Source organism: Geotrypetes seraphini, chromosome 15 (genome assembly GCF_902459505.1).
Source record: "Geotrypetes seraphini chromosome 15, aGeoSer1.1, whole genome shotgun sequence".
Taxonomy (NCBI): Eukaryota; Metazoa; Chordata; class Amphibia; order Gymnophiona; family Dermophiidae; genus Geotrypetes; species Geotrypetes seraphini.
Window position 1 is genome coordinate 72,031,105 of NC_047098.1, and position 20,395 is coordinate 72,051,499.

The 20,395-nt window shown below is 42.9% G+C and overlaps 1 protein-coding gene across 1 annotated transcript in view; it reads left to right on the plus strand.

The window, feature by feature from the left end:
• The first annotated feature begins 15,332 nt into the window (after positions 1-15,332).
• LOC117348859 (scavenger receptor cysteine-rich domain-containing group B protein-like) overlaps positions 15,333-20,395 on the plus strand; it is a 31,573-nt gene continuing 26,510 nt past the window's right edge. Inside the window, exons 1-2 of the mRNA XM_033921419.1 lie at positions 15,333-15,583; positions 16,451-16,768. Of these exons, the coding sequence (XP_033777310.1) occupies positions 15,463-15,583; positions 16,451-16,768 (439 nt within the window). The 5' untranslated portion in view covers positions 15,333-15,462. The remainder of the gene's footprint in view (positions 15,584-16,450; positions 16,769-20,395) is intronic.

Below are 20,395 nucleotides of genomic sequence, written 5' to 3' on the forward strand. Positions count from 1 at the left end.
ATCAGGCGTCAGATACTTATCTTAAAATAAGCCCTGACAAGATAGGTACTGGTGATGAGAAAAGCTGGTTGACATCTGCCCAAAATCCTACTTGTGATGAATGGTATCCATTTTCCATAAAATGAGAAGTTCATAGCTTCAGGGCTCATAATCAAAACTTAAACATGTCTATAAACCTGCCCAAATCAGCACTTGGATAACCTAAAAGACTGATAACACCAGTCTGCATTTTAAAACTTTTACTCAGATGATTTCTTAAAAGTAGTTGTTCTTGAATCAATTTTGTATGCTGATTCTAGAAATGACTTCCATTTTTGCCTATCACATCAGGTTGTTACACAAAATAAGAAGTTATGTTTTCACGATTTTAACTGTTGTAAGCACAAATGCATTCGAACACCATTTCACACAAGGTCAATTTTTATTACAAACACATTTTTAAAATACTGTAAAGAACTGCCCTAATTTATTTTGTGACTATTCTTTAACAAAACAATTTTCTCCTCTTTGACATCCTTGCAGATCCTTGAAGATCTTGACTGTCTCTCTTCAACCCCCAACAGTAGTTGGCCATCATAGTTTCATTCCATCTTCCCTGGTACCTCCTCTCCATCTCCTTAATATCTTCGTGAAAACGGTTACCTTGCTCTTCACTATAATGTCCCAGATTTTCCAGAAAGTATGGAAAAGTCGATATGGGAATGTAGAAAGTGAACTTTTACACCCAACTTCTTGAAATTTTCTACAATGCAAAAAAATTCGATCACGTCTCCCCATTATTAATTGACGCACATTGGTTACCAGTTAACCATAGGATCCTCTACAAGCTGATGTTCCTAATTTTTAAGACCCTCACATTCAGCGAACCACAATTTATTTTAAAATCACTTATCCCATACAAACCCCAAAGATCTTTGCGCTCATCTAATCAAAACTTATTAACTGTGCCATCATTAAAAGTCATCGGAACAAGAAGAGCTGAAATGTTTACTGTTGCAGGGCCACAATGGTGGAACTCCCTTCCCCATTACATCAGAATTGAAAGTGATATCCTAACATTTAAAAAGCTTTTAAAATCTTATTTATTTAAGGACGCCTTTGATTTATAATTTAACTAAAGGACGCCTTTAATCAATTTTTATGCAAGAAAAACTTTGAAAATTTTACCCTACCTTTCGTTCTTTCCTGGTTTTTTGTTTTTTTCTTCTCCCACATTGTAACTTTACCCTCCTTCTCTATCTTTCATGTGAGTCTTAATTGATTTTATTGTAATTAGGTTAAAGTTTCTATATTATATTATTATGTACATCGCCTAGAATTTCGAAATAGGCGATTCATCAAATGTGAAATAAAACTTGAAACTTGAAACATTGTTTCAACAATGACCCTACAATTTAGGATCTTTGTTATTCCCTAGAAAGTTTTCAGTAACAGATCGGAAGGCAGTCCATGCGTCTTTTTCTCTCTCATTCATCCTTCATCAGTTTCTTTATTTGAGGACCAAAAAAATTCCAGCTTTCAAATTTTCTTGTGTGATGAAGGTACTTTAAGCAGGGCCCATCCTGTGGCAGCACCTTCCAAACTGTTTCATCAAGCCCAATTTGATGTATAGTAGGATTTTTGGGGAGTCTACCAGTGGTTCATGCAGGAAGTTTTTAGTTCCAGATAGATGATTTAAAAAAAAAAAATTCTAGACATATTTTTTGAAAATGGGTATTTTTTCACTGCCGACTTTGGGCGTCTAGCACCATACGTCCAAATTGGACATAGACATATGTTTTGATTATGCCCCTCCTCATGTTTATCATTTAATTTGCACCCCCATATAGCCAAAGTTGCTTGAAATTCTTTCTGGCAACACCAGATTATTAGAAAATTTAAGCAATTTTTTGACAGATCTAGCTGTCCCAATACAAAAAGCCCTGTTACCTAAGAAAGTATTAGAGTGTTTCAGTTTGTCCAGAATGCAGTAGCCTAGATTTCAGGATACATAATCATACATATGTATGAGATGTATGTATCTTTGATATGTATTGAGATTTGCATATATAATTTGGGGGCCACAATGGGGTTCAGGACAGTTCTGTGGGGAGTCACTGTTCTTGTAAAAGGTGGTCCCTGGTGGGAGAAGGCACGTTGCAAGACCCTCACTGCCTAACTTACAAAACCAGTTTCCAAAAATCTGCTTCACACCATTAAGGAAACAAATCAGTCTACAAACTGAGGACTTGTAATAACAATCACCATTATTATTAAAATAGCACACAAAACCACAAAACTCTTGATAGAGAACAAATACTTCAGTAACTCTATTACATTTTCATAGTTCAACTTGAAGTGATCTATTCACCTTTCTCTATTTGCTGTAGTTGGGTAGACCAGCTCCTGGATTCTCATATGACCAGCCTCTACCCAGACTGGCCATCTTTTGGAAGACCAGGGTTTGTTTTCCCAAGCTCTTCCTCTTTTCTCTGAAAACACTCAAAAGATACATTTGAATAGCAATCTCAAATTCTCCTCACAATATCTAGATTAAGTACCCTGGACCTTTTCTCAAAAATCCCCACAATGCATTGTCTCAGGTCCATGTCATAGGGAAAATCCTAAACTTCCAGAACACAAAAATATCATGAAACAGCTCAATAAGATTGTCATACTGGACAGACCGAAGGTCGATTAAGCCCAGTATCCTGTTTCCAACAGTGGCCAACCCAAGTCCCAAGCTAGATTCCAAGTAGTAAAACAAATTTTATGCTGCTTATCCTAGGAATAAGCAGTGGATTTCCCCAAGCCATCTCAATAATGGCCTTTTAAGAAATTATCCAAGCTTTTTAAAAATCTGCTAAACTAACTGATTTCATCACATTCTCTGGCAACAACTTCCAGAGTTTAATTACACGTGTGAAGAAATATTTTCTCCAGTTTGTTTTAAATCTCCTACTTAATAGCTTCATCACATGCCCCCCTAGTCCTAATATTTTTAGAAAGAGTGAACCAGCAATTCATATCTACCCTTTCCACTCCATTCAGTATTTTATAGACCTCTATCATATCACCCCTTAGCCGTCTCTTCTCCAAGCTAAAGAGCCCTACCCACTTTAACCTCTTTTCTTAGGGAAGTCATCCCAAACCTTTTATCATTTTCATCACCCTTCTCTGTACCTTTTCTGAAGTATTTAGGTAACTGACCTGTAGTTTATCAAGTTTATTTAAAATATTTGATTTAATCACAAAATCCAAATCCAATGCGATTTACATTTAGTTAAAAATTAGATTAAAATAAAAATAAAAAAAACAGGACAATTAGTACTAATTATCTAATATAATAAAAGGCTAAGCCACGCATGCGCACGCCCATCGCGTGTTCCGTTTTCCGTGCGCTTTAGGACACTGCAGATAGGAGTGCGCATGTGCGCGAAACACTCTCTCTCCTCCCCCGAGGCGGATGTTGGACACGGCGGCTGTCGGCAGTGCTGTTCTTCGGTCTGCCCTGCTCCTTGCCTGAAGTCCTCTCTCCTCCCCCGAGGCGGATGTCGGACGCGGCGGCTGTCGGCAGTGCTGTTCTTCGGTCTGCCCTGCTCCTTGCCTGAAGTCCTCTCTCCTCCCCCGAGGCGGATGTTGGACGCGGCGGCTGTCGGCCATGCTGCTCGGTCTGCCCTGCTCCTTGCCTGAAGTCCTCTCTCCTCCCCCGAGGCGGATGTCGGACGCGGCGGCTGTCGGCAGTGCTGTTCTTCGGTCTGCCCTGCTCCTTGCCTGAAGTCCTCTCTCCTCCCCCGAGGCGGATATCGGACGCGGCGGCTGTCGGCAGTGCTGTTCTTCGGTCTGCCCTGCTCCTTGCCTGAAGTCCTCTCTCCTCCCCCGAGGCGGATGTCGGACACGGCGGCTGTCAGCAGTGCTGTTCTTCGGTCTGCCCTGCTCCTTGCCTGAAGTCCTCTCTCCTCCCCCGAGGCGGATGTCGGACACGGCGGCTGTCGGCAGTGCTGTTCTTCGGTCTGCCCTGCTCCTTGCCTGAAGTCCTCTCTCCTCCCCCGAGGCGGATGTCGGACGCGGCGGCTGTCGGTAGTGCTGTTCTTCGGTCTGCCCTGCTCCTTGCCTGAAGTCCTCTCTCCTCCCCCGAGGCGGATGTCGGACACGGCGGCTGTCGGCAGTGCTGTTCTTCGGTCTGCCCTGCTCCTTGCCTGAAGTCCTCTCTCCTCCCCCGAGGCGGAAGTCGGACGCGGCGGCTGTCAGCCATGCTGTTCGGTCTGCCCTGCTCCTTGCCTTACTATATTTTTAAGTTGAAAGACGAGGCAGCGGCTCCTCTCAGGATCCCCACCTGCGTCGGAAGTCCGATGTAGTCGTGGATCTTGAGAGGAGCCGCTGTCACCGCGTCTTTCAACTTAAAAATATACTAAGGCAAGGAGCAGGGCAGACCGATCTTCAAAATGGCCACAACTACAAAGTTAACATCCTGCTGTCGCGGACTATACCTTCCCTCTCTGCACATACTAACAACAAACATTCCACTTCAGAACTTCCCCCGGGGTCTTTTTAAAGTTCCAACCACTCTCCTTTTCCCTCTCAGGAGGTGAGATGGAAAAGGAAGAGTTATAAGACTATCTGGAGCATTCCCAATGTAGCCGAGGCTGAAAGGGTTCACGAGGCACGTTGCCATTTGCGATGCAATACAGGAGAGGATAAGCAGTGATGCGGTAGGTTGGTTATGGTTTGATATTTTGTATTTTGCTTATGAGGATATGCTAAGGGTTATTTTACAGCTGCTTTAAATTGTTCATGAGGCCAGTGACTAGACCGTGCAGGGGGAGCAGGAAGGAGGTGATGATGGACAGGGGGAGGTAAAACAAAGGGAGAAGGGCTGCTGCTGGATAAGGTGAGCAGTGATAGGGTGGTGGAGGACACAGGGGAGGTAAAAGGAAGGGATAATGGACGGGGAGCAGGCAAGGGGTGGTTGTGGACAGCCAAGGAAAAAAAAAAAAAGAAAACACAGAAAGCGGCTAAGGAGAGAGAAAAAGAAATAAAGACAGACACACACACATATATTCTAGCACCCGTTAATGTAACGGGCTATAAGACTAAAATAATATGATTAAAAAAGGGAGGCAAAAAAAGTGGCTTAAATACAATTCAAAAACAAATAAAAAGGGATAGGTAAAGAAACAAGAGGTTGGGGAACGTTACCCACTTAATTTTCACTTGGCAGTGTTCCTAGTCCAATGTAAAATCATAAAATTTAAATAAATAAGTTAAAAGCGTCCTTAAAAAGCCAACTTTTTAGGAGGCTTTTAAACTTGCTGAGTATTTTTTATTCTCTTAAGTTGATCGGGAGCGAGTTCCAAATTTGAGGGGCTCTAACAGAAAAAATCACATCCCTCCTTGAAGAAATGAATTTTAACGAGGGGACTACTAGCAAAGATTTATCTTCAGATCTTAAGGATTTTGTGGGAATATATGGTATTAGAAATCTTTCTAAGAATGCAGGAGCTTTGTTTACTAATATTTTATGTGTGAGTAATGCTATTTTATATGTGATTCTGTGATTTACAGATAACCAATGCTTTTCCTTTAAAAGTGGAGTTACATGATCAAATTTTTTTCTTTTCGTAATTATTTTTATTGCGGTATTTTGAAGAATTTGCAGTCTACGTATTTCTTTTAAGGTAGATCCCTTGTACAGGGTGTTGCATTAGTCAATTTTTGATATGACTAGTGAATGTATTAGAATATTCAACAATGATTCATCAAGAAAAGCGGATAGTGATCTGATCAACCTTAACCTATAGAAGCAGGTTCTTCCAAGTGAGCTTATTTTATCATGATAACTAAGCTTTTGGTCTAATATGACCCCGAGTATCTTCATCTTAGTAACTACCTTAAGTGTAGTTGTATTTATGGTTATATTGGCTCCTAATTCCTGACCCTCCCTACATGGAAATCTCTGATTTAAATGTGTTGAGCGCCAACTTATTGTCATGTAACCATTTAGAGGACCTACAAAGGGACCTAAACAAACTGGAGGAGTGGGCGAATAAATGGCAGATGAAATTCAATGTAGGGAAATGCAAGGTCATGCATATAGGGAGAAAAAACCCGATATTCAGCTACCAAATGGAGGGATTAGTATTAGAGGGAAGTAACCTTGAAAGAGATTTGGGTGTACTGGTGGATACAACAATGAAGTCAACGGCGCAATGCGCAGCAGCCGCGAAGAAGGCAAACAGAATGTTGGGTATTATTAAAAATGGTATTACGAACAGAACAAAAGAAGTCATCCTGCCGTTGTATCGGGCAATGGTGCGCCCGCACCTGGAGTACTGTGTTCAGTATTGGTCACCGTACCTTAAGAAGGATATGGCAATACTTGAGAGGGTCCAGAGGAGAGCGACACGAATGATTAAGGGCATGGAAAACCTTTCATACACTGAAAGATTGGAGAGGCTGGAGCTCTTCTCCCTGGAAAAGCGGAGACTCAGAGGAGACATGATAGAAACCTACAAGATCATGAAGGGCATAGAGAAAGTAGAGAGAGATAGATTCTTCAAATTTTCAAAACATAAAAGAACAAGAGGGCATTCGGAAAAATTGGAAGGGGATAGATTCAAAACAAATGCTAGGAAGTTTTTCTTTACTCAGCGGGTGGTGGATACCTGGAATGCGCTTCCAGAGGACGTAATAGGGCAGAGTACGGTACTGGGGTTTAAGAAAGGATTGGACAATTTCCTGTTGGAAAAGGGGATAAAGGGGTATAGATAGAGGATTACTGCACAGGTCCTGGACCTGTTGGGCCGCCGCGTGAGCGGACTGCTGGGTGCGATGGACCTCGGGTCTGACCCGGCAGAGGCATTGCTTATGTTCTTATGTAGATATTTTAGATAGTTTGTCATTAATTGCTACAATTTCTACAATAACTGATCTCTTATAGGTTACCTGATTTTAACTATTTGTGAACCGAGTCGAGCTGTACCACAAGATGACCCAGTATATAAACTGAAGATTAGATTAGATTAACTTCTTCCTATGCCCTCTTATTCCAGAGCTTCCTTTCAAATGAAAGAGACTCGACTCATGCGCAATTATATCACATAGGTATTTAAACATCTCTATCATATCTCCCCTCTCCTACCTTTCCTCCAAAGTATACAGATTGAGATCTTTAAGTCTGTCCCTATATGCCTTATGACGAAGACCACACATCAAGAAAAGGATCTGGGTATCATCGTAGACAATATGATGAAACCTTCAGCCCAATGTGTGACAGTGGGTAAAAAAAGCAAGCAGGATACTAGGAATTATTTTAAAAGGGATGGTTAAGAAGACTAAGAATATTATAATGCCTCTGTGTCGCTCCATGGTGCAACCTCATCTGGAGTATTGCGTTCAATTCTGGTCTCCTTATCTCAAGAAAGACATAATTGCACTAGAAAAGGTTCAAAGAAGAGCGACCAAGATAGTAAAGGGGATGGAACTCCTCTTGTATGAGGAAAGACTAAAATGGTTAGGGCTCTTTAACTTGGAAAAGAGACAGCTGAGGGGAGATATGATTGAAGTCTACAAAATCCTGAATGGAGTAGAACAGGTACAAGTGGATCAATTTTTCACTCCATCAAAAATTAAAAAGACTAGGGGACACTCAATGAAGTTACAGGGAATTACTTTTAAAACCAATAGGAAATTTTTTAACTCGGAGAATAGTTAAGCTCTGGAACGTGTTGACAGAGGATGTGGTAAGAGCAGATAGCTTAGCTGGTTTTAAGAAAGGTTTGGACAAGTCCCTGGAAGAAAAGTCCATAGTCTGTTATTGAGAAAGAAACGGGGGAAGCCACTGCTTGCCCTGTATTGGTAGCATGGAATATTGCTACTCCTTGGGTTTTGGCCAGGTACTAGTATCCTAGGTTGTCCACCGTGAGAACGTGCTGCTGGGCTTGATGGACCATTGGTCTGACCCAGTAATATTCTTATTTTAGTAGCCTTCCTTAGGACTAATTCCATCCGTTTTATATCTTTTTGAAGGTGTAGCATCCAGAATTGTATATGCAGTAACACTTGCACTCTGATTGATGCATAAATGTCAAGTTCAATGATAGCAAAACAGCACAGGCCCTGCAATAAATCCAAACTGAAGGAAAAAGCCTCAGACAAGGGCCCTCCCACCTCCACTAAAGAGTGGTGTTACTTAAAGGTGGTTGAAAAAGACTCTGTGCTATATTGTTGAGGACATGAAACAAGATAGATGAAAATAATATCTATCGTGTTTCATGGCCTCAACAATACATGGATGGAGGGATTTAAAAGGGAGATATCTTAGATCCATGGTGGGAATAATAATAATAATAACAGTTTATATACCGCAGTACCGTGAAGTTCTATGCGGTTTACAAAAGAGTAAAAGAAGGTACAAATTGATTGAACTTAAAAGAGGTGAAAGCAAGTGGTTGATAGGTCAGGAGAACCGATATTGAGGAGAGAGAGAGATGAATGTGTCAGCTGTCTAGATACTTTAGGAATAGATGTGTTTTTAGGCTCTTCCTGAATTCCTCATAAGTAGTGGGCGAAAGCAATTGTTCTAGGAAGAGAGAGAGAGAGAGATACTAGAGAGAAGGAGGGAGTCAGGGCCAGATTAAAGGGTAGACCCAGTAGGCATGGGCCTAGGGCCCAAAATGGTCAGGGGGTCCCGCAGAATTGCACACAGTTTTCCAGATGGGGTCTCACCATAGATCTGTACAATGACATAATAACCTGGGGCTTACGGCTGATGAAACTTCTACAGATACAACCCATGATTTGCCTAGCCTTGGAGGAAGCTTTCTCCACTTGATTGTCAGTCTTCATGTCTTCACTAATGATCACGCCCAAGTCGCGTTCTGCTACAGTCCTTGCTAGGATCTCGCCATTTAGGGTGTAAGTCCTGCATGGATTTTTGCCACCAAGGTGCATGACCTTGCATTTTTTTGGCATTGAAACTTAGTTGCCAAGTCTTTGACCAATGTTCAAGCAGGAGTAGGTCATGCGTCATACTGTCAGGCATTTTGTCGGGCATTGTGCTGACGACCGATGAGCTTTTGCCTACAATGTTGCATAGTTTGGTGTCATCGGCGAATAATGTAATTTTACCTCGAAGCCCCTCAGCCATGTCACTTACGTAGATGTTAAATAGGATCGGGCCTAAGACCGAGCCCTGCGGCACTCCGCTGGTCACCTCCATCGTATCGGAGAGGGTACCGTTAACCACTACCCTCTGTCGTCTAACCCCAAGCCAGTCCCTAACCCATGCGATTAATGTTACACCCAATCCCATCGAAGTCATCTTGCTCAGTAACCTGCGGTGTGGGACGCTATCAAATGCTTTGCTGAAATCCAAGTACACGATGTCCAGGGATTCCCCTATATCCAACTTCCTTGTTACCCAGTCAAAGAAGCTGATGAGATTTGACTGACAAGACCTTCCTTTTGTAAAACCATGTTGATGGGGATCCCGTAGTTTCTCCTCTTTCAGGATTGTATCCAATTTGCATTTGATTAGCATTTCCATAAGTTTACTTATTATCGATGTGAGGCTCACCGGTCTGTAATTCTCAGCCTCTGTCCTGTTTCTCTTTTTGTGGAGTGGAATGATGTTAGCTGTCTTCCAATCCAACAGAACTCTTCCTGTACTTAGGGAAAGATTAAAGAGCGCGGATAACGGTTCCGCCAGGACGTCACTCAGTTCCCTGATCACCCTGGGGTGTAGTTTGTTCGGCCCCATGGCTTTGTTCACCTTGAGTCTAGATAGCTCATCATAGACACTACTGGGCGTAAACTCAAAATTTTGAAATGGGTCTTCTGAGCTTTCCCTTGTCGGCAGCTGAGGGCCGGATCCTGGCGCCTCGCAAGTGAAGACCAAGCAGAAGTATTCATTTAACAGTTTGTTTTTTTTGGAATCTGAGCCCACAAAGTTCCCGTCGGGTTTCCTAAGGTGTACTATCCCATCTCTGTTTCTTTTTCTTTCACTAATGTACCTGAAGAAGGATTTATCGCCCTTCTTGACGTTCTTCGCAAGGTCTTCCTCCATTCAGAGTTTGGATTCCCTGACTGCCATTTTGACCGCTTTAGACTTGGCCAGATAGTCTTCCTTGGTGTCTGGCTTCCCTGATTGTTTGTGGAGGATGAACGCCCTTTTCTTCTTTTTTATGAGTCTGAGATCTCCGTAGAGAACCATTGTGGTCTATTGTTTCTTCGCCGTTTACTTACTGATTTGACGTAGCGGTTGGTTGCCTCTTGTATGGTTGATTTGAGAGTTGACCACATCACCTCTACATTATTTGTTTCAGCTTGGTTTGCAGTGCCCTCTGGATGAAATCACCCATGCTTTTGAAGTTTGTGCCCTTAAAGTTAAGGACCTTGGTTGATGTATATGACTTTATGAAACCTTTCCTGAGGTTGAACCGTATCATGTTGTGGTCACTGGAGGCTAGCTTATTGCCTACCGAGACCTCAGTGACACTTTCTCCATTGGTAAGTATTAGGTCTAGTATCGCGTGGTCCCTCTAGTATCGCACGATCCCTTGCTCGTCTCTTCTGAGAGCTGTAAGAAATAATCTCCCCCCTGAGAACCGCTTATGCAGCCTCCCAAAACAAAAGAGGCTGCGAAACGTGGGCGCTATTATTCACCTGATAATAATTCTATTTACCAAGAATAAACATGTGTAACTTAATATCATAGTATAAAGCCCTAGAGCAGGGCTACCCAAGTCCGGTACTCGAGATCTACTGGCAGGCCAGGTTTTCAGGATATCCACAATGAACATGCATGAGAGAGATTTACATACCAAGAAGGCAGTGCAGGCAAATCTCTCTCATGCATATTCATTGTGGATATCCTGAAAACCTGGTCTGCCAGTAGATCTCGAGGACTGGACTTGGGCAGCCCTGCCCTAGAGAATCTCCATAGTCTAGCCCTGGGGATACTACCTGGCATCCGGAGGTCCAACCATACAAACGCATGGTCAGAGATACAATAATAATAATTTTATTTTTTTATATACCGCCAAAGCCACGATTGTTCGAGGCGGTTTACAACAAGAGGTGCTGGAGAATCAGCGAAATGGTTACAATACAAAGTCATCGAATATAAGGTACAGGTTGGGAGAAGTGATACACTATAAGATTCTTAGGTTACAATCGATTAAACAAATTCATTTTTATTGATTTTCTAAAATTGAAGTAGGATGAGAAATGCATGATAATGTTACCCAGCCAGTTGTTCCATTTACCTGCCTGGGAGGCAAGAGTTCTGTCCAGGAATATTTTGTAGCGGCAGTCCTTTAAAGATGGATAGGTGAACATATGAATTCTGCGTGTGGGCCTAATAGAACTGTCCAGATTAAATTGAGAAACCAGGTACATAGGGGCCAGGCCAAAAATTGATTTATAACAAAGGCAAAAAAATTTAAACAAAACTCATGCTTCCAGGGACAGCCAGTGAAGTTTTTGATAATAGGGACTAATGTGTTCCTATTTTCTCAACCCAAAAATCATTCGAACTGCCGAATTTTGAATGACTCAGAGTCTTTGGAGGTTTTATTTTTAAGAACATAAGAACATAAGAATTGCCCCTGTCAGGTCAGACCGGAGGTCCATCGTGCCCGGCAGTCCGCTCACGCGTCGGCCCCTCAGGTCCAAGACCTGATAGTGCTCATACCTTAAAACTGTCATACGCTTTTAAGGTTCCCAAATAAATGATGTTACAGTAGTCAAGTATGCCTAGAATGGAAGATTGAACCATAAACGGAATGATACTGCGTCAAAATATTTTCTGATGGTTCTGAGTTTCCATAATATCGAGAAGCATTTCCTAACCAATAAATCCGTGTGTACATTTAGGGTAAGGTGTCTGTCCAAAGTCACTCCCAGAAATCTTCAATAGGGAAGGCCTGACCATTCACAAAAAATGTTGTCTTTAATTTTGTCATTTGGGCTTGCTAAGAAAAATTTGGTTTTGTCTGAGTTGAGTTTTAATTTGAATTCGGTCATCCATAATTCGATCTGTCTTAAAATGAATGACAGAAGGGTCTTTGTTTCAGAGACGACAGGGTTGTAAGGGGGATGACTATAGTGATATTGTCTGCATAGATATAGAATTTGACTTTTAAGCTTTGCAATAAGTTCCCCAGTGAGGCAAAGTAAATGTTAAACAATGTTGGGGATAGGGGAGAGCCCTGCGGCACTCCGCAAGAGTTTACCCAGCTGCTGGATTGTATAATCACTATAGACTTAACATAACATAACTTTATTTTTCTATACCACCTTAATCAAAAGAATTCTAGGCGGTTTCCACAAAAGAGAAAAAACTGGACAATTAGTGAACTACAAAATAGTAAAAAGTGAATACAACCTATTGATACGATCGTTTCGTCAAAAAACCCTAAGAGGGACCAATCCCCGCCACATGCAAACAAGAGGACAAAGAGGAAGAAAATAGTAAATAATCTATACGAGATTGGGTCCCATGAGCTCTGAAAACATGGGTATAGTCCCACTCAGGTAGAGAAATCTCCAGGAGTCTCAACAGTTCTAAGGAATCACAGAGCAAAGGAACTCCCCTAGAGTAGTCTATGGGTGAAGCTCCAGCAGTATTAGATTTGTCTAGTAAGGGATCAAAACAGTGTTAAAGCTCCCCCCATAATACTTGCATGGGCAGGTAAATGTGTATGATGAATTAACTCCTTGAAAAAAGAGGTATCATAATTATTTGGAGCGCACACATTGACCAGCACCATTTTCTGGTTATTCAAAAATATATGAGCTATAATATATCTGCCCTGAGAATCCTTGTGTATATGATGTTTTTCCACAACTAAACCCTTTCAAAACAAGGTGAGAACCCCAGCCTTTTTGGAGTGAGTAGGATTCTTGATAAGATCCCCCACCCACCAGCTGCAGAGTTTAGCATGTTCCTTTGAGCTCAAATGGGTCTCCTGAAGCAGGGTGATACTAGTCTTGTGGTGTTGCAAGGCCTGCAAGATCTTAATGCGCTTAATTGGTGAGTGGATACCCCCCATATTCCAGGAAAAAATCTTAAGGCACATCAGCCAGTATAGCCGGGCTCACATACAGTGAAAGCGGGCAGGGCACCCCAGCCTATGCCCCCACCACCATACACATGCAACACACATACATCCTCCCCATCCTCACACAGTCAGCCAATTGAAGCCCTTCCACTGCATCAACCAAACCCCCCTCCCGTCCCCCACCCCCTACCCTCAAAGCTATAAGGTCTTCCTCCATTTTCCCACTCTCGTTCCCCACAATGAGCTAACCAAATTCAAACAGACGTCCACTTGCCCCCTTCAATGGCAATGTAACCAAGGAGCATCCTATAATAATCGCAGTCCAAGAACAGGATCTCCATGGGAGCAGGCACAAGAGAGCACTCATGTCCCATAGGTCCAGAACCAGAAAAAGGTCCCTGACCCTGGCTGTTACAGAAAAAACAGTACAAAAAGAGCACTACTCCTATACAATTGGAGTAGACCAAAGTTCAAGCCATGGGCATTCCAGATCCCATGGAATTCAAAAAGTCCAGAGCCTGACGTGGGGTCTCAAAAAACTGGTCACGGCCCTCGTAGTGAATTCACAGCCTGGCAGGGAATAGCAGAGAAAAACAGATTTTCTTATCCACCATCGTGGAACAGATAGGTACAAATTCCTGCCTGGCCACTGCCAGTTTGGCGGAATAGTCCTGAAAGCAAAGGATCTTGTGGTTCTCATAAGTGAGATCATTGCCCAACCGTAGGGCCCACAGTAAGACTTGTTTATGGGCAAAATGTAGAATACACAGGATAACTGCTCGTGGTTTAGTACCAGCTGGGTGAACAAGTCAACAGAGGGCCCAGGTGCGAGTCAAACTACACTTTCTCTGACAGCCAAGATTCCAAAAGGCGTGGCAATTCTCCCTATCTGGAGCTCTCAGGGATGCCCAGCAGCCGAATGTTGTTCCTCCTCAATCAATTTTCCAGATCATTGACTTTGTTTTCTAGCGCGAGGATCCGCTGCTGCAAAGCCACACTGGGCCCCTCCGAGGACGAGGCATGATCCTCCAGCATGCTCACCCAGGTTTGAATATCACCGATCTCCAGCCCAGACTGTCCAGGCGCTCGTGGGCAGCCTCTGCGTGATCATAGATTTTCTGTAGCTTCTTGTCCAGTGCTGCTTCCACAGCTACCGTCACCTCTGCAGTCCATGCGGCATAGACAGGGGTGGGCAGCACGGTATTAGGATCCGCCACCTTAGGCGCTCCCTTCTCTGAGTTTTGGCGGTCATACAACTGCAAACTGAGGATTGCAGCACAGAGACGTATGCAGGAGTGCAGCCGCATCCCGGGTAGGTGAAAGAGCAATAAAAAACTAGTTACCAAGCCGATTGATTGCTGATTATCAGGTGACAGTGCGGAGTTCAGTGTCCTTCCTACTGCATGACACTACGTGACCTCCCTGAAAACTTATCTTTAGAAAAGCTTTTAATATTCCTTCGGGATCGACTGAGTAGACTTGCAGGTACATAAACACATATATTATATAAAGGTATTTTACGGTTTTATTGTACTTGTTTGACTGTATTTCTTTACTTTTAATTTTTTTAATGTTCCTTTCTGTAAGCTGCTATGACCTATTTCACTAGCAGGAGATCAAATGAATAATAAACATAAACATACTTGTTTCTGACCTCTTCAGATACTGAATTTGAATGTCAACATATGCCAACCATTCTCAGCTCCTGATTTTTTGTTACAATGCATATTCTCAAAACTGGATAGGAATTTTGGTCAGAGCGGTTAATGTAGCTGGTTTAAAAAAAGGTTTGGACAAGTTCCTGGAGGAAAAGTCCATAAACTGCTGTTGAGACAAACATAGGGAAAGCCACTGCTTGTCTTGGATCGGTGGCATGGAATGCTGCTACTATTTAGGGTTTTGCCAGATTCTTGTGACTTGGATTGGCCTCCGTGAAGACGGGATACTGGTTTGATCCAATAAGGCTATTCTTGTGTTCTTATTAACTATTAGTATTTACTATTTTACTATACTATACAGTGTTTATGTTTTGGTGGGCATTTTCAGACTGTCTGCTGTGGGTTAAAGTTCATGTGTATTTTTAAATCAGACTTTGCACAAATTTGTCACAGATAGAAAGTGCCATTTACATGGAAACAAACTAAGTGCAACCCTTGGTCAGATAGCAAGAGAAATCTATCATAGCAAAAAGACAATTCCTTGCATTAAGTGGGAGAATTCCAAGCAATATGGACCTTTATAGACAGGGGATATGAATATTGTTTGCAACCTTACAGGATTGGTGGAGAAAGAGAGAAATCTGTCTTGGTGTCTTGGACAAGACCTATTTCTGCTCTGAGGACAGACTAATTACAACTGCTGAGGAAAGGCCAACTCAGGGTGATCTGGAAAGACAGAGAGAACTCAGCCAATGTAGAACATGTCTGATTCTGCCCCATTGCCACAGCTGGGATTTCTCTTTCTAGATAAAGATGCCAAGGACCTGTCTTTGCTGGAAAATGAAGGAATTACAGCACCCCATTTTCCTCATGGAATGAAAAGTAAGTGCAGACCAAAGATTTATGTAAATCTCTTCATAAAGGCACTTAAGAATCCAAATAAATATGTGAACTACGTCATGTTAATGCCTGTTATTTTGTTGCAGGTTCCATTTTTTTTCACTAATCACACATTAACAAAGTAGTATCCAAATAGCCTAAACACACTGTTTAAAAGTTATAAACAGGGCCCTAAAGGTAAAAAAAAAATTGTGTACAATTCTGGAGGCTGCACCTTCATAAAGATATAAAAAGGATGGAGTCAGTCCAGATGAAGGTTACTAAAATGGTGTGTAGTCTTTGTGATAAGGCGTATGGGGACAGACTTAAAGATCTCAATCTGTATGCTTTGGTAGGAAAGGCAGGAGAAGAAAGAGATGCTAGAGATGTTTAAATACCTACGTAATGTAAATGCGCATGAGTCGAGTCTCTTTCATTTGAAAGGAAACTCTGCAATGCGAGGGCATAGGATGAAGTTAAGAGGTGATAGGCTCCAGAGTAATCTGAGGAAATACTTTTTTACAGAAAGGATGGTAGATGCTTGGAACAGTCTCCAGGAAGAGGTGGTGGAGACAGAGATGTGTCTGAATTCAGGAGGGCCTAGGATAGGCACATGGGATCTCTCAGCGAAAGAGATCATGGTTACTGCGGATGGGCCGACTAGCTGTGCCATTTGGCCTTTATCTGCCATCATGTTTCTATGTTTCCTTGCATGCAGTAAGGAAAATATAGGACAGGATTACCTCCTTAAGTTGACCTGGGAGAGGTGGCAACCTTACATAGAGCCATCTTCGAAAGTCTTGCATTACCAGGCCTTCTGTGTCTGTAAATAATTAACAGTTGTACTTTCTGTTTTTGTTTGTAAATCAGGTGGCAGCGTCAGGCTGGTGAATGGAAATAGCAGTTGCCAAGGAAGAGTGGAGGTCCTTTACCAAAGCCTCTGGGGAACAGTTTGCGATGATGACTGGGATCACACAAATGCCCAGGTGGTATGCAAGCAGGTGGGCTGTGGGGAAGCCATCATGGCTACTAGCCTCAGTTACTTTGGCTATGGCACTGGGCCCATCTTCCTGGACAATGTGGACTGTGATGGGACAGAGATGGACTTGGCAGATTGCTTCAACCTAGGCTGGGGCCAACACAACTGTGGGCACCATGAGGATGCCGGTGTCATATGCCAAGGTGAATGTCTGATCGGTAATGCAGAAAGGAAACCTCTAGCCAATAGAATGGTTCAAATTCCCCACTCCTGATTATAAGCATGACCCTCGGTTCAATCATTGCTTTATGCTTTTTTCAACTTGATATTTATTTATTTTCATTTCTATCCTGTCCTCCAGGAAGCTCAGAATGGGTTACAAACAATAATATTCAACAGTAAGTCAGGGACATATTATAGATAAGAGGAGTGATATGATGAGGTGTTTGTCTGCTGATGTCCATTGAGTTGAAGAGGAGGGTCTTTACTGCTCTACAAAATGCCATCAGTGAGTTCTGAGATCTTAGCTGTTTAGGCAGCTGTTTCCATATGGAGGGACCTTCCTGATGCATAGTCGTCTCTCTGTTTCAGAGCACAGTGGGCAGTTGAGGATGGCTGTTATGTTGTGGAATATTTCACACACTTTCTTGTAAGGACATACAAAAAACACCAGCCATTAAGCTTTCTTAATTTCTTACCACTCCTTGTCCTCTTGTTTGTTATTAAAATGGAGACTTGTTCAGCTCTGCATTAAGACCTTGAGAATTCTGAAGGCAAGCAGGACAGCAATACTCACAAGTAGGTGATGTAATTCACAAAGCCCAAGGCAAAGCTCTGATATAGCTCAGACTAGTGCTGCCCGATTTCCATATCAAATCAGATGACTCTTTTTTTTTTTTTTTTAAATCAGCCTCGCTAATTCAGTTACCAATCCTCCCCCCTCGCCCCCTAAAGCAGGAGCGGCAGTGCTGCCTCTTACTAGCTTGCCGCTGCTGCTTTAGGGGGCGAGGGTCAGTCTGGAAGTGCTGCCTTGGCCCTTTGCGGCGTTCTTCGGCTTCCCCCCTGGCCTGCCCACTCTTACCTTAAGATAATCAGCAGCCTGCAGAGAGGATTGCAGTGCTGTAACAATCTTTGAAGGCTGCCGTCGACCTCAGCACCACGTTGGCTCTGCCACGATCCTGCCCCTGATGTCAGAGCGGGACTGCGGTAGAGCGAATGTGGTGCTGAGGACGACGGCAGCCTGCAAAGATTGCTACAGCACCGCGATCCTCTCTGTAGGCTGTCGATTATCTTAAGGTAAGAGCAGGAGGCCAGGGGAGAACATGCAGGCCTTTTGGGGAAGGGTCCTGGTGTAGAAGTACACAGAGGGAGGGAGGGAAGGGGGGTTCAAAGATACATGCATATACCAGACTGGGAGGGGGAAGAAATAATGGGTCTAAAAACAGAGGAGAGGGAGAGAGATGGTGGACAATGGGATTTAGGGAGGAAGGGAAGGAACAGAAAGGGAGAGAAGTTGGACTCAAGGGATGGTGTAGAGGGGTAGGAGATAAAGATACTGGATAGGAGGGTAGCTGGGAAGAGAAAGGGAGAGCTGGTGGACCCTGGGTGGTGGGGAAGGAGGGAGAGATGATGGATGAAAGGGTAGTTGAGAAAAGGAGAGATGGTAGATCTGGGGATGGTGGGGTCCATCACTGCAGCTGCGGGGATGGAGACAAAAAAAAGGAAAGATGCCAGAGGGGGAGGGAAGGGAAACAGAAGGGAAGGTCAGAGATGGAAGATGGATGGTTAGCACGAAGAAATAAGGAGACCCTGGCAAGAGAGTTATCAGAAGACAACCAGAGCCTGGGATCAACATGATTTGAATAATGACCAGACAACAAAAGGTAGAAAAAGATAATTTTATTTTCTGTTTTGTGATTACAAAATGTCAGATTTGAAATGTGTATCTTGCCATAGCTGGTGTTAGACCGCGAACATGAGCCAGGATTTAAGTGAGAGAGGAAAAGTCTTTTTTGTTTGTTTTTATTTTGTTTACAGTACAGTACCAGTGTGGGTAAGAGAGGGCAAAGGGCTATAAAATAAACCCACCAAGATGTTTGGGAAAAAAACACCCAATTGGGCAGGCAAATCGGACTGAATAGAAAAATTGAAATTTTTTTTCCTGAATCGGGCAGCACTAGCTCAGACCTTTCAAGAATGCTGTACTGAGCGTGTAGGGCAGTTCCCAGTCCCAAGCAGGCCCACTTCAGTTTCACTTGTTATAGGGAGCCCATATGACATTCTTTTTTTCTGTGGGTTATAACTTTATTGTAAACTATTAGACTCAAGCGTGACAATTTTCAGAAGTATGTTCATCAGGAACTACCTAAAACAATAGAATAGATAAAGTGATGCTGCTGGATGGGATACATACAATGAAGGAAGCTGGTAAGTTCTGGTGGCTCTGTTGTCTGACCTTGCCAATGCCTCTTCAGAACTGGGGAAATGGCTGGATGTGGCTCTTCTCCATAAAGGAAGGGGAAGGCTAGGAACGGTACAAGGGGAAACCAACTTTCTAAATTCTGAGCATTATTTTGCCACTGTAGCTGAAGAGTGTTATCTTATTTTGTTAAGTGCCAATTTGCAGAAATTAAATCCTATGTTTTGACACTGTTTCAGATATCCATATCTGAGAACTTTTCAGCACCCTCTCATAGGCCAATTAATTTACTCATCAAAGTCAAACTAATGGAAATGCTACTGAAAGAGAGGACAGTGTAGTTTCTATAATCCAATAGATCATGATTCCCAAATCTATCATGGGGGAATCCAGCCAGTTAGGTTTTCTCCGATATCCACGCTGAATATGCATGAGATTGAGTTGCATGCACTGCTTCTACTGCATGGAAATGTATCTCATTAATATTCATTACAGATATCCAGAAAATCTGACTGGCTGGAACATCCAGTGAGATCATCAAGTTTGCAGACGATACAAAACTATGCCGGGCGATCAGATCGCATGAGGATAGAGAGAAACTCCAGAGCGACTTGTGTCGGTTAGAAACATGGGCGGAGAAATGGCAGATGAAGTTCAATGTGGAGAAATGCAAGGTAATGCATTTAGGCAATAAGAATAAGGAATACGAGTACACAATGTCAGGTGCAACTCTGGGGAAGAGTGAACAAGAAAAGGACCTGGGTGTACTGATAGATAGGACCCTGAAGCCGTCGGCACAATGCGCGGCAGCGGCAAAGAAGGCAAATAGAATGTTGGGCATGATAAAGAAAGGAATCTCGAGTAGATCGGAGAAAGTTATAATGCCGCTTTATAGGGCAATGGTCAGACCCCACTTGGAATACTGCGTCCAACATTGGTCTCCCTACCTAAAGAAGGATATAAAACTGCTGGAGAGGGTGCAGAGACGAGCAACAAAACTGGTGAAGGGTATGGAGAAACTGGAATACGAGGATAGACTTATAACACTAGGATTGTTCTCCCTTGAGAAAAGGAGATTGCGTGGGGATATGATCGAGACCTTCAAAATACTGAAAGGAATCGACAAAATAGAGCAGAGAAGATTATTTACATTGTCCAATTTGACACGGACTAGAGGACATGTAATGAAGCTAAGGGGGGACAGGTTCAGGACTAATGTCAGGAAGTTCTGCTTCACTCAGAGAGTGGTTGACACCTGGAATGCCCTCCCAGATGAGATTATTGCGGAATCGACCGTCCTAGGCTTCAAGAGCAAACTAGATGCATATCTCCTTAAGAGAGGCATGTAAGGATATGGTGGACTATAAATTACAACAGGTGTACACCTGGCAGGGCCTCCGCGTGTGCGGATCGCCGG